Genomic DNA, 16,240 nt, shown 5'->3' on the forward strand with positions numbered 1-16,240 from the left:
CCCCCCCCCCCCCCCCCCCCCCCCCCCCCCCCCCACCCTTTGTCATCCCCACCCATCCAGACAAAAATGAAGAAAAGATGACACGGTTACTTCAGTAGCACATACATACAACAGCATAATGACAAAATAGACACACCATAAACCAAGGATGTACAAATGACAACACCATAAGCCCATCATAGACGTCCCCCCAGCACAAAGCTTCTTAGGAGAGCCAGAAAGCACCTACCTTCCCCATTTTCAAGTGTAGACATCCCATCTGGCAAACTGTTTTATATGACATGGGTTAAAAGAATCTGTCTTGCTATCATCAAACTAGTCTGGACCCAGCTTCTTATGCGCTTATCTATCTACCTCATAGAACAAATAATGTTGGGTTGACTGGAACCTGGGTCCCAGCAGTCCCACATAGGAGATCATGTATCCCTGTCCAAAATTCCAGGACTTAATCACAGGTCCATAGGACAACGCACCTCACTTCTGACTGTCATAAACCTCGCCATAATAACACAAAGTCAAGCTGAGGAAAAAAAACCTACTAATAGTCAAATTTTCACAGGTTAGTGGTAATTAAGAGATCTGCACACAGTGTTCAGCACCTTCATATTGGGTTATTATTACTAATGCATCATTTTCATCCAAGTGTGTACCAGCAAAGCAAGTTGTAAGGACGGTGGAAGAGTAGTCTCACATTGGCAGACCTACAGTATCCACAGCGCTGGGGAGTTAAGGTCTGGCTACACCACAGATGCATTCTGGGATAGAGGCGGAAAAAACACTCTGGGTTGTTTGCATTTCTTTTAACCAATCACTAAGCTCCAGACGTAGCGGTGGTGGCTCTGCTAAATAGTCAGGGGGAGGAGCACTTGCATCCCGCAAAAGAAAACGCCACAGACGATATTAAATGAAGTTAACTGTTCACATAATACAGTCACGTGAGATGTTTAAGTTAGCTGATAGATGGTTAAACCTCACTAGCTCTTACCAGTGTATCGCTGTGTGTACTTCGTCCCCAGCAATCAGTCCCAAAACGTCCCAGTTAGAGATGAAATGTAAATCTTTGTAAATCTTTACAATCATTCCCAGAAAGAACCGAGCAGGCTGGCCTTGTTGCACGGTTATCAGCCAATATCTTGAAAGCTCTAAGTTTGCTGTTGTTTCCCGAAGCGAAGGGATTTTAAGAAGAGCAACGCACAGAGAGCAAATCCAGACTAGTGGTAGAGTAAAAAGTGGAGTGAATATACAAAGTGGCACAAAATGAAGATACTCAAGTTAAATAAAAGTATGTCAAGGTTTTACTGTACAGCAGATCAGATCACAGGCGATGGCTGACTTACAAAGTGGACCATCTTGCAGGAGCTGAGTCTATCGTTGAGCCCCATCCAGCGCTGGTACTCTGGGTACTCCCCCCTGGTCAGGACGTACTGGTAGCCCATGTAGTTGGGCCGTTCGTACACCACCCAGGCACCACTCTCCACCCGGATGGAGTTGCAGCGGCTCAGGTAGGCGTGGAAGTCGGAGCAGTCGCTGTCACACTCATAGCGACGGCCCTGGAAGTTCTTGTCCTCGTAGAAGACAATCTGGAGGGGGGACAACACATGGGTGTCTTAAGGCTCTAACACACCAACCTTACCGCAGGTAGAAAAGGCAGTTGGACTGCCTCGGATCACACTGAAGCGATGCTGACATGAGCGCACGTTCTGCACGTGCGCGAGACGTAATACATCTCCATAACAGCAGGTGGCGCTAATCTGTTTTAACAATTAAAACCAGAAATGACAGAACATGTCTCTAGACCTAGCAAAGACAGAGCACACTTATCAGTCATTGTTTTCATCAGAGTGCTGATAGTAGTCAAGAAGGATCGTTGTCGTTACTAACTAAATGGAAAAAATATGATGGCTAGTGATAAGAAAACACTGGCGTTGTCGCTTCAGGTTTTCTAGTGCTCTGATTTGCGAGTCAGGGGCTAGCACTCAGATTGGTCATTGGGTCCTTCTGCCCACTGGCCGATTCAACAAGTCAAATCGGCCAAAATGAACCCCGACGACGGCACGGAACACATCGAACAGACTCGAGGCGCCGACCTCGCCAGACTGTCCGACGGCCGATAATCTGCTCGGTGTGTCAGCGCCTTTAGCTTTTATCAAGATCGTCTGTTTCTCTTAATGCGTAGTTTGCCTGAGAAAGGTTGGATATTTCCTAGAGCTGCAAAGACAAATCCAGTAGTTGTCAACCATAGAATTAATCGCCAACTATTTTGATAATCGATTAATCGGTTTGAGTCATTTTCTATGAAAGAATAAGTCTGGAACAAAGGAAAACATCCCGCGCTCTCCTCTTGCTATGGCGTCACCGTTCATTTATCTAAAGTTTATTTACTGAAACGTTGGTTTTGCTGTAAATAATCGATGATGCAAGAGCAGATTACAGTATTTTGTCTTTTGTTCCAAGTTTGTCCTATTTTCAAACTCACCCACATGTTTCTAGTTTTCTTCAATCCTCTGTGAAAGTAAACTGAATATCTTTGAGTTGAGACGAAACAAGACATATCCGAGGATGTCATCTTGGGCTTTGGGAAACGATAGATTTATTTTTAATTTTTAAATAGCATTTTCTGACATTTTAAAACCCAAACAACTAATCAGTTACTCAACAAAATAAACAGATGAATCAACCATTAAAATCATTGTTAGTTACCGCCCTATAATTTCCAATTAACTGCCACTGTTTTATCACACAGACTTTTACAAAAAGCTTTTCTGACGTTGGAAAGCATTCTTTTAGGGATGTTTCCTTCAGTAAGCAGTGCAGGTTTAACCTCCAGCTGACTACCGAGTACTGCTAGGATCCTACCCCAATAATCCAGCCTCTATCCATCCCTTTAAACCCACACATACCTACTTAACGTCCATGTCACAGTGTTACCTGACTCTGCCAATGCCAGTCCCATGTTCTCTCAACTCACCCTGCCCATCTTGGATGTAATGTGTGGGAAAGCCTCGGTGATGTCAGGCGAGAGTGGCGTTGGTTTGCCCCCTGAGGTCTCGATGTTTTGCTCTGGCCTCTCACCAGTCCCCTTTTTATATCCCCGCTTTCCCCCACGTTAATAAATAGCAACAGTGGAGGCAAAAAAAAACAAAAAACAGGGAACAATCGCTTTGTCATGAAAATGAGATCCAAAAATTGAGTCAGTGATTCTAGTGCTATTCAGTTTTTCCAGAAAAGCGAGGAAGGATTACGGCCATAATGGCGGGCATGGTTAGCGTCCATTCACCCCACTTCTCTATTGGCCGGGTCCGGTGCCCCCCCCACGCCCTCCCCTCTCACACACACACACACACACACACACACACACTACAAATGCCAGCTCCACCAGCTTGCCCCCACCAGGTGAGGACCTGCCAACTCATGACTTCTTTCTGCATTATGGATGAATCCAGACAAAGCAGTGTTCACTGGTGGAGGAAGTATTCAGATCCTTTTAATCAAAGTAAAAATAGGGTTGGAATGTAACTAAGTACATTTACTCAAGTACTGTACGTAAGTACACATGTTTTGGTACTTGTACTTTCCTTAAGTCTTTTCTTTTCATGCCACTTTCTACTTCTACTCCGCTACATTTCAGAGAGAAATGTTGTACTTTTTACTCCACTACATTCATCTGACAGTTTTAGTTACTAGTTACTTTACACATTAAGATCTTTGCACACAAAACACATGTAGTTTATAAAATGTTTTATTATAAATTAAACATGGTAATGGCCTTTGAGTCCAGCTGAAATGATTCAACCATTAATCACACGACTGTTTGGATCCTTTCCAATTTCTAAAATGTCAGGATTTTTCTGCATTGAGTACTTTTACTTTTAATACTTATTGATTATTCTTACATACTTTTACTTAATAAACATTTTCAATGTATGACTTCTACTTGTAAGAGAGTATTTTTTAAACAGTGTGGTATAAGTACTCTTACTTAAGTAAAGGGTCTGAATACTTCCTCCACCGCTTTTTTCTCAGCTACTGCAAAATAAAAGAAGTACACAGATCTTTTAATGAAGTAAAAGTAGAATTTCTGTGTTACAAGTAAAAAATCCTGCATTCAAATTATTACTCAAGTAAAAATGCTAGAGTAGTAGCTTCAAAATTTACTCCTTTTGCAGATTGGGCCATAACAGATGAATGTATTTTACTGGATTATATTTATTGATGCATTAATTATGCAGCTAGCCCTTAGTAGTCCCCTAATACTGTATCTGAAGTCTCTTTTATATAGACCTTAGTGGTCCCTAATACTGTATCTGAAGTCTCTTTTATATAGACCTTAGTGGTCCCTAATTCTGTATCTGAAGTCTCTTTGATATAGACCTTAGTGGTCCCTAATACTGTATCTGAAGTCTCTTTTATATAGACCTTAGTGGTCCCCTAATACTGTATCTGAAGTGTCTTTCCCAAAATCCAGCCATAGTGAAGAATTACAGCCACTAGCACCAGTCCCACTATGAGCTTTCCTTAGTATTTGCTATTTCGGAGTCTGTACTGTGCTACTTTGCTCATTTGAAAGTTATAATGTCTCTCTCTTGGGTGGGCCAGATTCTCTGGGCGGGCAAAGCAAAGAAAGGGGAGGTAACCTTGCTCCTTATGACCTCATAAGGGGCTAGATTCCAGATCGGCCCCACTGAGCTTTCATTTTCTCAAAGGCAGAGCAGGATCCCTGAGCTCGGTTTACACTTATCACCATTTTTAGCCACTGGGGGACCATAGACAGGCTGGGGGAACTCATATTAATGTCAAAAAGTGAAATTTTCCTGCCATGGGACTTTTAATATTGAAATATTTTATTGATCTTTTTAACCTCAAACGAAACTTTTGTAACTGTTATAGATCTTTATATTATATTATTAAAGAAGTGTTGAAAAGGGAAATAAAGTTTTTGCCCGACCCAGATGCTATCATTTATTTGGATTATATTTTGTGTTAATCTTAATCTGCAAAGTAAATTTCAAATAAATGTAGAGTATATTTGCCTCTGTGATGTAACATAGTAGAAATATAAAAGGAGCAGAAAAGTAGCTCAGAATTGTACTTAAGAACAGTACTGTATAGTTGACCACTGGCAGTGTAACCTAACCACAGAACGGATGCATGTAGTACTATGGTTTGATTACAAAATCAATGTATTTCTTTAGTACTCAAGTGAACTTTTTAACAAATATGGAGCACAAAAAAGGACAAATCAAAACAATGAGCAGCCCGGTTTTAGTCAAAAACTTTATTTTAATTTTTTTTAACAGTATTATAAAACTATATTGTGCTCTCCATAGAGGTGCGTGTGTTCAAATCAAATTAGGGGCATTTTAAAGTGTAATCACATCATAAATATATAGAGACCCATTCCAGCATTTTGAACACATTTACAGTAATAGTGTAACAGCATTTTAACAGATCATATTTTCTTTTTTTATCAAGTCCATAGTCCCTTAACTTCCCATAACTTATTAAAATGTTGCACTGAAGTCACATGCAGCGGTTGTGTTGTGCATAACGTCCCAATCTGAAAACTCCAAAGTTAGCATGTTGTAATGAGAGGAACCAGGAAGCTAACGGGCTGAAGTACACTTGGAGGTATCCAATGCTAAACATAGAAGGCAGGCTAGATTTATGAAAAATAATCTTACTATAATGCTAAAATATACATATTCATACAAGCAAATTTATACAAAAATAAACATTTAGACATCTGTTCTGCAAACTGACCAAAGGATTGTTTAATTTAGCCTCATTTGGCGAATCGGCTATGCTGAAGAAAGTTAAGGAGAAATAGTTTATGACTCGCTGCACCGTGTGTCATGTTGGACCACACAGCTGTCACGGATTTTAGAGCAAATATTTCCTTCTGACAGCTTGGATCTACGGAAGCCCTAAAGGACAAGGGGACATTTTTTTTGGGGGGGCATTGTTGGCCAAAACAAAATTTTAACTCCTACGTAAGAGTTCAACTTTTAGGTGACACTATCTACATAAGCGTGACATGACACTGTCATGAACACATGAACCCTATCTTGTCACAACAAAACAAAATGACACTTAAAAGAAGCGTTATGTCCTAAACGTTTATGACTTGTTTATAATGTTTGACACATTCATGACAGTGTCATGTCGCTTTTATGTAGATACCTTCAAGTAACCAGCTTTTACTTGTTGAGTTAGACTGTTTTAAGGGCGTGAAAGCTACGTTGAAGCGCTTAGTGCGTGTGATACAAAGGAAATCGAAAGCCAAATGCAGCATAAACAGAAATAATTGGGGTCTGGCAACAGAAAGGCATCATGCTTGAAGGATTTAGCCGATGCAGGGCCATGCAGAATTGTTGACTTCCTCTTTTACCCACATCCAATCTGGCAGTTTTGGACGGTATCACGTACCTACAAGAAATTATGTTCATAGTCCTTCCTTTTTGTCCCATAATAGAAAACACTTGATTCCTATTATTTATTTATTTTATATTCTATAAACACAAAAATACTATGACCTGAGCTAGTAGCTGTTGGTGTATTAACATGTACTTAATACCCAAAGTGCTACAGTTATTTAGAATCTACATTCTACATGTTATTTTTTATTTATTTTTTACAGAAAAGTAGCATATGTATGCTGGGCACAGTTTGGGAAGAAATGGTGACAATGTCTCCCGGCTGTATAGAAGAGAGCCAAAGTGTTCACAGCAGTCATGATTCTCCATGAGCGTGAGCCACAGCAATCCTAAAGCAGAGAGCTCATGATACCAATCGCAAGGGCTTTAAGTTTAAGCTCCTCTAATGGTCACTAAATGCCGACTCCAAAACATCCGACACAAAAGGTGAAGTACAGAGTCATTGGTGCTTCAAGAGAACACGTTTTTAGGGCCAAACAGACAGGTTTCTCAGCAGAAAGTCAATCAGTGCTCAGCTGCCCCAAAGGTAATCTCGACCAGATTTGGATTTTCAGATGTAAACTCGAATCCAAGTCTTTTTCAAAATGTCTGGCAACTTAACAAATGCTACACCCTGTGTACCTGTGTCTAAAGCTCTCTTCAAAGTAATGGGTGCTTGCAGTTGTTTTACAACATGCCAATCCACTCCCTACTTGGCTTGGACATAGCTGCCTTTTTCTTCAGGACTTGTAGAGCTCCAGACTTACCAGAGTGGGGCGTAAATAACCACCAGTATACTGTACAATAATACTGGCACTAAACACACTTGTCTGTCTGTTTTTAAACTTACAGGAACTGTCAGTAAGACACTCAAGCTACATTATGCTCCAAACAAGAGTAGCCCAACAGTTCAACAAGGCATAGGTGACTGTCCCGTCCTAATGTGTTTGGGATCATTAACTCGGGACGTGTCCGTTGCCGGCCCGTTGGAGTCCTTTAAAGAGGCCATTGTGGGGGGGATGAGGCTGTCGAGCTCCTGTCTGTGCCCTGTCGCCAAAAGCCATTCATGGAACTTGACCTCCACCAACTCCTGGAACTGCCGCTTCTGCTCCCTGGAGACCAGAAATGAAAACTGAGTTACAACAAGGAAACAAACGAGGTACAACCAACCAGGGTTCCTGCAGCTTTTGCCACGTCAAATGGATGACCTTTAAAAAGCTTTTTGAAAGGGTTACTAGCGTTTCCTTTTCCTGGGTTTTTGTGTCCAAGTGTCTGACGGGAACAACAATCTTTTACATTGGTCCGCTAGTAAGAACGCTGCAGTAGGACTCTGCAGCAGCTGCAATGTGATGTGCAGCTTGTATTGACGCTCTCTAAAGTGCTCGTTTTGCCACCGACAGGCTCAGATTAATGGAACATTATGGAAAGATTTCTTTTTTTTTTAAACGTAGAGACATCGGGGAAATTGCATTTGCTAAACAGTAAATAAACAGTAACATCGTAAAATACACTTACACACATTCAAAATCAACTAATAAAGTAAAACTATGAAAAGCTGTTTTCGCAAAAACACATAAAAATAGGGTCTAGGTTGAAAAAAAAAAAAAAAAAAAAAAAATGGTAGTTTGAAAGTTAAGATCTACATATATCACAATATCAAAACGTCAAATATCAGAGTCCGTAAGCATAAAGATTCCCTGATTTCCCCTAATGCATTCTAGGGCTAGTGTCTAGTCCCGGTGTGGAGGACCCAGAGCACCTCTGCTCATTCGTTTGTAGAGTCGTGATATAGCCAACTATATTCAGACTAGCGAAAGAAAGTACTACAACAGAATAATAAAAATATGTAAAGCAGTTAACAACTAATTGATTAATTGATTGTTTCTTTGCAGCTTCTAATTTGCCACTCACTTGTTCAGCCGGGCCTCCACCACAGTCTTCTGCCAGTTCTGGATCCTCTTCTGCTTTTCGTCCATCACTGCCTGATACGGAGGAGGCAATCCTCCTGGCACCTCGCATGTGTCGCCCTCCATCTGGAAAGGCACAACCAGTGTGTGAAACTCAGCCGGGGGCAGCAGCCGGTAGCAGGCAGGGTCTGGGTTGGATGACATGTTGGACGAGGGGTTGGCGAGACCCTCTGTCCCCAGGAGCAAGGGTTGATCCCAGACATTGGGGACCACAGCCAGCCCCACGCTGGCCATATGATCCTCCAGGGAGGGGTAGAAGGTGTGGTAAGGCGCCAGTGTAATGTCTGTGTTTCCAGGTAGGAGCAAGGGGTAGGTGGGCGTTAAGGCGTAGATAGTGCAACGGGAGGAGACTCCGACGGCAATCCTGCCAGCCACGCACACCACCCGCAGGTTCTGGCAGCTGTGGATGTGGACGCTGGTCTCAACGGGTCCCAGAACCACTGTGCAGTCCCGGCATTTGTCCAAACTGACGGATCTAAAGGAGCACGCGCAACAAAACCCATGACAGGTGAACTGTGTTGCATTAAGTTCATAATCTGTTTTTTTCTTCTTCTTTTTTTTAACTCAAACACACAAAACAAAATTTGCAACATGAACATAACACCCCCCCCCCCCCCCCCCCCCCCCCCCCCCCCCCCCACAGCCTCATCCCACCCCCGCAGACAAAAAACAAAAGATGACACAGCAACTACAATATATTTAAGACCATACAACAACATGATAACAAAATAGACAAACTATAAACCAAATGAACATTTGTATGAATGACAACACCATAAACCCATCATACACATCTCATTATACTGTTTGGGACATTTCTTTCACACGCCGACACCCTAGCCATCTCACAAGCCCACGTCTGGGTTGATGGCACCCCTTCATTCCTCCATCCTCTTAAAAGAATCTGACTAGCTATCATAACGCTAGTCTGGACCCAGCTTCTTATGTGCTCATCTATCTTCCTCACAGAAGAAATAATCTTGGTCTGAATGGAACCTGGGTCCAAAATCCCGGGACTTTATCCTGGGACCATAGGACATGAAGTAATTGTCCGACCTCGGTCTTACATTCCCAACAATTTGGAACACATGCAATATTCTCAACATGGAAGCCAACCTTACCTGAGAGGGGAGAGGAGGTATATGAAGGAGTCTGAGCATCTGTGGATTTTGATGTTGGCTCCAGTCAGCTTGTCGGAGGTTTTAGCCAGCGTCTGTTTGAAGATCTGCGACATCAGCACCATCTTACTGCCAGGTGGAGCCATGTGGGTGTTTCGGGCTATTTTGGCTCTCTTCATGGTCCCCTCCACTAGAATGCACATACGGAGAACAAAGTCTTAGAAATGTAGACATACAAGTAGAGAAAGAGTGATGACTGTAAAAAAAAAGCATTCTAACACTCACCCATAAGTTACTGCACACCCAGGATTCTCCAAGTTAAATGTAAGACTTAAAAAACGTTCAATACCACGTAAGAAAAAGAAGGAGGTTTAAGGCCAACAGTATGGATTTAAAGAATCAAGTAAAGTTACAGAGGTGAGTTTTTTGGTATCTGATGCGATCGGCCAGTTTGCGCTAACCTCAGCACCTTTTTATTTAAGTACAAGACCAAATGTAAGAACTTTGTAAATTCAATGTTATAATTTGTAAATAGCACGGAGCGATCATCATCACATAACCATATGCTTGACCAAATACCTTGATATTGATATTGCGGCAATGTTCTGGGGTTGACAAAAGGTGATTTAACAAAATATCTTCACACTTAGATATTAGATAAATAATCAACAGTAATGTGGACATAATGTCAAAGTGGGAAAAAGGCAAATAATCGAGGAGCTAGACCAGGCTGGTAAGTTGAGAAAAGTGCATCACTTTACTGTAATGCAGCCTTTAAAACTAGGAAAAAACAACACGTAGGTCATATAACAATATTGAAATCTAAGAAGATGTCTAGTCTCATATCACAATAACACTATAATATCCATATATTGGCCAGCCCTATTTTTAAACATAATTCAATACTTTAGTAATGCCCTATTTTTAGAATATATAAATGTAAGGCTTTAAAATACTTTTAAGACCCCACGGGTACTCTGTGTACCTGACTTTTAATTATTTCCACTCAAAATGACTGTACAGATTTAAAAAAACATTATATATATATTTTTTTTTTAAATGAAGATTGAAGATTTTAGGATACCTTGTTGAGCCCAGGCTAGTTTCTTGCCTGATCGCAGGCAGGCAGTCATCCCGAAGGGGTTCAGTGTGAGGTTGTGCTGGAGACACGAGAGCAGCTTGTGCAGGGCGAAGGAGCGGCTGAGTGTGGAGTAGCCGGACTGCGCCTGGAGTAGACCTTTGGTCAGCAGCCTGTGGACGGGCTGAACAGCTCGGCCGTGGCAGGCTGAGCCCTCCAAGAGCAGGCCCAAGCTCCGCACAGCCTCCAGGGATATCTGGACATAAAAACACAACTGTTAACTCAGCTACAATACATCCTAAGAGTCAAGTGAAAATAAAAGTAAAAACACAGATGGTTGTATTTGCCAAAAATTTAGTAACCTTTCTGTAAGCAAAGATTTCAAAGTAAAAGCATCCGAATTGCTGAAGACAGCTCCAGGTGATAATAATCTGTAGTATTTATTACCACAGACGCTGGTCACATTGTCATTTGATTATAGCGGCTTTGAGTTGGTTTCTGTAAAGTAACACAGGATGTTTTTTGGACTGTCCACAGACCTGACAATCTCTGAGGGCCTGTCCAGACTGTGACAGTTGGCCCGGCTCCACCAGCAGCTCCAGAATCTCAGCTAGATGGCTTTGCACAAACGACAGGTGGGCCTGATCGTCCCAGTTCTGGGGAAACCAAACAGAAACTAAATAAAAAGGACTGTGAGTGGGACATCACAAACAACTGTGAGATGACAATAACATTCAAGTCTAAAAAAACTTAAACATGTAGATAGAGCAATAGAGCTCAACAGTGTTTCCGGAAGTAAAAATCCATCTGATTTTCTCCATAAGGATTTTGATAATCAACCATAATGTCTAAACCATCCGAGGTAGACTGACCACGAGCTACGAGGTTGTGTAACGGAAGTTTCTGCTAATGTAAAAGCTAGAAGTCCGTATGAAATCAACCCTTGTTTTATGCGCAATCTTATGGAGAAATACTACACTACCCACAATCCTAAGCGTAACAGCGACGTATTTGATTGATCTAACTTGTGGTTACCGTCGAAGTGTTTACCGTACCCGCGAACGGCTACAGTGAGCTTATACTATTGAAATCTATCTTAGTTTCTGTACACAGTCTTGTAACTTTGCTGCTTTCAAACTGTTTTGTGTCTAAATGTATTATGGTCATGTTCCCTCTCGTAGCTGGTTGGCTTGGTTCCAGACATTACATTTTTTATATAAGCAATTTTTAAAACTTCAATGGAACAATTGAAGGGGAAAAACACTTTGGGAACCGTTAAATAAAGTGGGCGGACACTGATGAGCTCTATATTGGATTAGAGAATGCTGCAAAACATGTTATGGTGTAATCAGTCTAGTCTTTCTTTTGTCTTTCACATTAACAGGGACCTTGTTCTGGGAGCTGGTCTTGGCCTCTCGCTCTGACGGAGAGGGGGAGCGAGTGCGATGACTGGGCCACTCTTCACCAATCAGAGAGGTGCGCAGAGACATGCGGTTCAGTTGCTGGATGTAGAGGAAGAGGAGGAACTGCACCGTGTCCACAGACAACTGGAGTGAAAGGGAGAAAAATTAAACGTAAGATAAGACTCAAATTGGAGAGCAGGGTGGGGCCTTTGCTGCTTAGCAGCCCCTCCCCCACCCCGTCCAGCCTATCTAATGAAAATATCTTTTAAAAAATTTGAGAGCGGGGTTACAACAACAATAACCTCTGCCTGGGGCACAATACAATGAACAGCACACCCTCATGAAAGAGGCGTGATACAAAAAAGTTAACTGAGATGATGAGATAGTATTACATTCTCTGGTAAACTAATCCATTTGCACAATTGTACTCCACCCTTTTTTTTTTTTACCTTGTTCCTTTGTTGGTCCAGCTCGCTTTTAGAAGAGCACTGGGAAAGACACTCTGCCCACTCCAGCCTCTCCTCTGGTGTATGGCCTATAAGAAGGTCAAAGGTCTCAAAGTAGAGCCATGCGAGGTCTTCTGGAAGCTGTAGCTTTCCACAGGCAATATGCTTCCACATGGGCCAGCCCAAAATGGGGAAGCAGCCGTCCCGTGAACGCACGTAGATCGCCATCTTACGAAGATAGTGCAGGCTGAGTTTGGAGGAGGGAGCCACCTACAATGGCATTAATTCCAGTTATTTTAAAACATTTGCGTCCGTTGGGCAACATCGTTAAATTAAATAGATTGTATTCACCTGCAGGGCACCCAGTAAGAAGGGTTCCATGCGTGGCCATATGCTCACACTGTCTGCCTCCATGTCTAAAGGGAAAGGATATTAAAAGATGTGGAAGTCAGACACATAATACACTGATTTGCAAGGATGTCACTGTGTAAGAGAGCAATGTAAGCAAGTACAGTAAACACGTAGACGCTTCACATGACATCCAAGTACAATTATAGCATTATATAAACACTAACTTTAGAGATTTAGAAGGGGGAGTAAAGGAGCAGCCTGTCTCAATAACCACATCTACTGTTCATCTACTTTATTACAGCACATCTGACCACCGCATGTTTAATGTTCTAAGAAGCCAATTCTCCTCCTTTAAACATGACTGAGTTTAAGGCTTAAACATGCTAAAAACCTCAGTAAAACATTTCATTAAAACTTGTGTGTGACAAATTTGTCAAAATCTAAGCTTTGTCAAGCTGCTTTGTCTAGGAAGTAATTAGCAAACTGAGTAGCAAACTCAGATGTATATGTATATTTTTTTAATCACGCATGGAAACGTAAATAAAAATTGTTGAATCGAAATGAATTGATAGTCGATTTAGAATCGAATCAGACAGACAATAGTGCAGTGGTGCAGTGCTAGAATATGGGATGATTAATTAACAGGTCGCATTATACACATACGTTGGTTATTAGATATAGTAGACATAGTTGGTTGGTTAGATTTATATTCGACAGTGATGATATTTACATTATAAAAAGGCTGTGTATTAAAAAATGAAAAGTTACACTTACAGGTAACGTTACAGTGGATGTTATTGTTACATGGTTAATGCAGGAATAGATGTTATTGTTACATGGTTAATGCAGGAATAGTAACAACCTGTCTGAAAGCAAGTGTTTAACATGTCTTTTATTTGTCATAGTGGCAAATTTCTCCCGTTACGTGACGCGTTGATGCTCCCATGACAACTGAGAACCTGCTGCTCATATCATCAACACCTGCTTGGGATCATCAGCTAAATCAGTTTTGGCAGCTAATCAAGCTAAGCTAAAACTAGTCCAGTCAGGCAGCAAGTAAATAAGCACAAAGCTCACTTCCTGTTGCGGTGTAGGACAACTTGTTAGACGGAAGAATGCGCGAGCTGTTCTTTTATTTCAAAGTTAACTTCACCAAACTAGCTAGAGCTCACAAGCTAGCTAACTCAACTTAGCCACTGTTAGCTAGCAATGTAACGTTAACGATGAGACTAGGAGACCACTGTCTTTTACTTACTTTCAGTCTTTGTCTTCGTCCAGACAACGCGATGCTCCTTCTCGATGGGTCACTCATAAGTGAAAGTAAAGATGAGAACGAGTTGTTGATGCCGTTTGTTTTGATTAGTGTCCCGACTGGATGTATATTATGCATCTACCGTTCTTCCTATTTGGCGCCCTCCTCTCCTCTGAGACCTGAGCCGACAGCGGTTGCGCGCAGCTCTTGGGAGCGCGCTTCTTCTGCCCAGGATCGTTTCACTGCCGCGCGGCAACCGCCCTGACAGGCCGCCTACCTTTCCTCCAAAATTTACTAAGCGATTTTAGAAGCTTTTCCTGCCGCCCGGCGGTTACCGTCAGCAGGGTGAACTCTGGGCGGCAGAGCGGAATCTGTGCCGTTTAATGTGGGCGGCAACTCTCCATACTCTCTCTCTTTGGGGGTGGCAGTAGCTCAGTCCATAGGGAGTTGGGTTGGGAACCGGAGGGTAACTGGGTCAAATCCCCGTATGGACCCAAAAAGGTGGGAGTGTGGATTGGTGGCTGGAGAGATGCCGGTTCACCTCCTGGGCACTGCCAGGTGCTGTTGAGCAAGGCACCGTACCCCCCGATCGCTCAGGGTACTGGTTCAGCTGGCAGCCCACTCACTCTGACATCTCTCCATGTATAGTGCATGTATAAGTCCTGAGCATGTGTGTGTATTTCAGGCCTGTGTGTGAGTACTAACAAAAAAGTGTGTACACAGAGTGAAGTGCAGTAATTTCCCCATTGGGAAACCCTAACAAATTATCTTATCTTATTATACCTCTACCGCCGCGGTCCAAGGCGCTTTCGCTCCGCTGCCTTCCATTTAATGAAATAACTGGAAGCGGTGAATTACCACGCGGAGGTATGAAAGTCCCTTTATGAAAACGTTTTATTTTGGCATTGCAATTTTAACTTACACTTCGGAGCAAACTTACTACACAACGAGGAATCGGAAAAAGAAGGATGTTTCTTTAATGGAGGGCGGGGTTTCGGCTGAGAGGCGGATTCGCCGACATCCGAAGGGTGGGCTCTCTCTGACAGGAGGAAGAAGGCTTTTGACTGGCTTTGACTGTCTATGGTGACTGGGAGCCGGGTTCCAACCTTCAAAAGCCGGCTGTTCTTTTGCCACTTCCTGCCCTTTTTTCCAGAAATACGGGGACCTATGGCTGCCAAAGGAATGAATCTCTGCAATGTGTGCTGCCTGCTTCTTTACGTTATCACGGCGGTGCTCGCGGGGTAAGTCGGTTGGAACGTTACAACGGCAGAGCGGTGGAACAGCATCGCCAGGTGGTACACATGTTTCACTGTGATTGGTCCAGACCAGTTATGCATGTGTTGAATGAGCTGGGAGCAGGCTCGCGCACTGAGCTAACTTGCTAATAACTGTTTACTCTGTAGACGTTCCAACAGTGTTATCTAACGACAGCTTCTTTTTTTTGTATCTTGTACATTTGTCTCTCCCTTTGTGTCGTCCATAACCGTTGCTAACTTTCGTCCATAACCGTTGATAACTTTCGTCCATAACCGTTGCTAACGTTCGTTCATAACCGTTGCTAACGTTGCCACCCTCTCTGTCTCTCTTGTAGGCGAGATTTCTATCAGATCTTGGGAGTGAGTAAGAGTGCCTCCATCAGGGACATAAAGAAGGCCTACAGAAAGCTGGCGCTCCAGTTACACCCCGACAGAAACCCAGACGACCCGAAAGCTCAAGACAAATTTGCAGACTTGGGAGCAGCTTATGAGGTGGGAACATACAGAGCTAACTATTGTTGTGTGCTTGATGCCAGAGATACTTAAAGAGAGGCACAGGAAACTTGGACTCAACGGTCGGGTTTATTTGCATACTTGTCAGGAAACCCTGACATATTGAAATATGTAATTCTGTGGGGAAGATTAGGGAGAAAAAAAATCATTTGTACGCTTGCTATTTGGTTGTTGTTGGAAACGGCACGGTCACTGTGATTGGTCGACTAGACCGTGTGGCTGCATCTGATTGGCTGTTACGCAACCCAGCCGGCATTTAGGAAAGCCAGACGTGGATATGCGGGAGTGGATTCAGGTGACATGTGCAGGTGTTTTACAATCACATTTTCACATTAAGGCTCCTAAAAATAACAAAGATTAGTCGTGTGATTTGATATATTAGGAGTGGACAGTATGACATAAACACTTGTCCAAAATTATGTAATTAATGTATAGCTATATGC

General features: G+C 42.5%; 3 protein-coding genes across 3 annotated transcripts in view; 1 reads left to right on the forward strand and 2 right to left on the reverse strand.

Moving 5' to 3' along the window:
* The window catches only part of crygs2 (crystallin, gamma S2), a 4,532-nt gene extending 1,385 nt beyond the window's left edge, over positions 1-3,147 (reverse strand). The window contains exons 1-2 of the mRNA XM_034885960.1: positions 2,969-3,147; positions 1,338-1,580 (exon numbers count right to left, since the gene is read on the reverse strand). Coding sequence (XP_034741851.1) covers positions 1,338-1,580; positions 2,969-2,977 — 252 coding nt within the window. The 5' untranslated portion in view covers positions 2,978-3,147. The remainder of the gene's footprint in view (positions 1-1,337; positions 1,581-2,968) is intronic.
* Positions 3,148-5,466: 2,319 nt separating this feature from the next.
* tbccd1 (TBCC domain containing 1) lies at positions 5,467-14,307 on the reverse strand. The gene is made up of 9 exons (XM_034885881.1): positions 14,032-14,307; positions 12,777-12,841; positions 12,429-12,695; positions 11,965-12,123; positions 11,116-11,232; positions 10,583-10,832; positions 9,502-9,688; positions 8,325-8,855; positions 5,467-7,525 (listed from the first exon to the last, which is right to left on the reverse strand). The coding sequence occupies exons 2-9, from the start codon at positions 12,837-12,839 to the stop codon at positions 7,324-7,326; spliced, it is 1,776 nt and encodes a 591-aa protein (XP_034741772.1). The 5' UTR covers positions 12,840-12,841; positions 14,032-14,307; the 3' UTR covers positions 5,467-7,323.
* A 686-nt stretch (positions 14,308-14,993) lies between these two features.
* dnajb11 (DnaJ heat shock protein family (Hsp40) member B11) overlaps positions 14,994-16,240 on the forward strand; it is a 7,060-nt gene continuing 5,813 nt past the window's right edge. The window contains exons 1-2 of the mRNA XM_034885895.1: positions 14,994-15,269; positions 15,620-15,776. Coding sequence (XP_034741786.1) covers positions 15,109-15,269; positions 15,620-15,776 — 318 coding nt within the window. The 5' untranslated portion in view covers positions 14,994-15,108. The remainder of the gene's footprint in view (positions 15,270-15,619; positions 15,777-16,240) is intronic.

The sequence above is a fragment of the Etheostoma cragini genome, chromosome 11 (assembly GCF_013103735.1).
Source record: "Etheostoma cragini isolate CJK2018 chromosome 11, CSU_Ecrag_1.0, whole genome shotgun sequence".
Lineage (NCBI taxonomy): Eukaryota > Metazoa > Chordata > Actinopteri > Perciformes > Percidae > Etheostoma > Etheostoma cragini.

Coding starts and splice junctions, on each gene's coding strand:
- tbccd1 (XM_034885881.1), bottom strand. CDS start 12,839: ATGGAGGCAGACAGTGTGAGCATATGGCCACGCATGGAACCCTTCTTA. Junction 11,233..11,964: donor AGACCAGCTCCCAGAACAAG/GTCCCTGTTAAT, acceptor TGGTTTCCCCAG/AACTGGGACGATCAGGCCCA. Junction 10,833..11,115: donor AGGCCCTCAGAGATTGTCAG/GTCTGTGGACAG, acceptor TTTTATGTCCAG/ATATCCCTGGAGGCTGTGCG.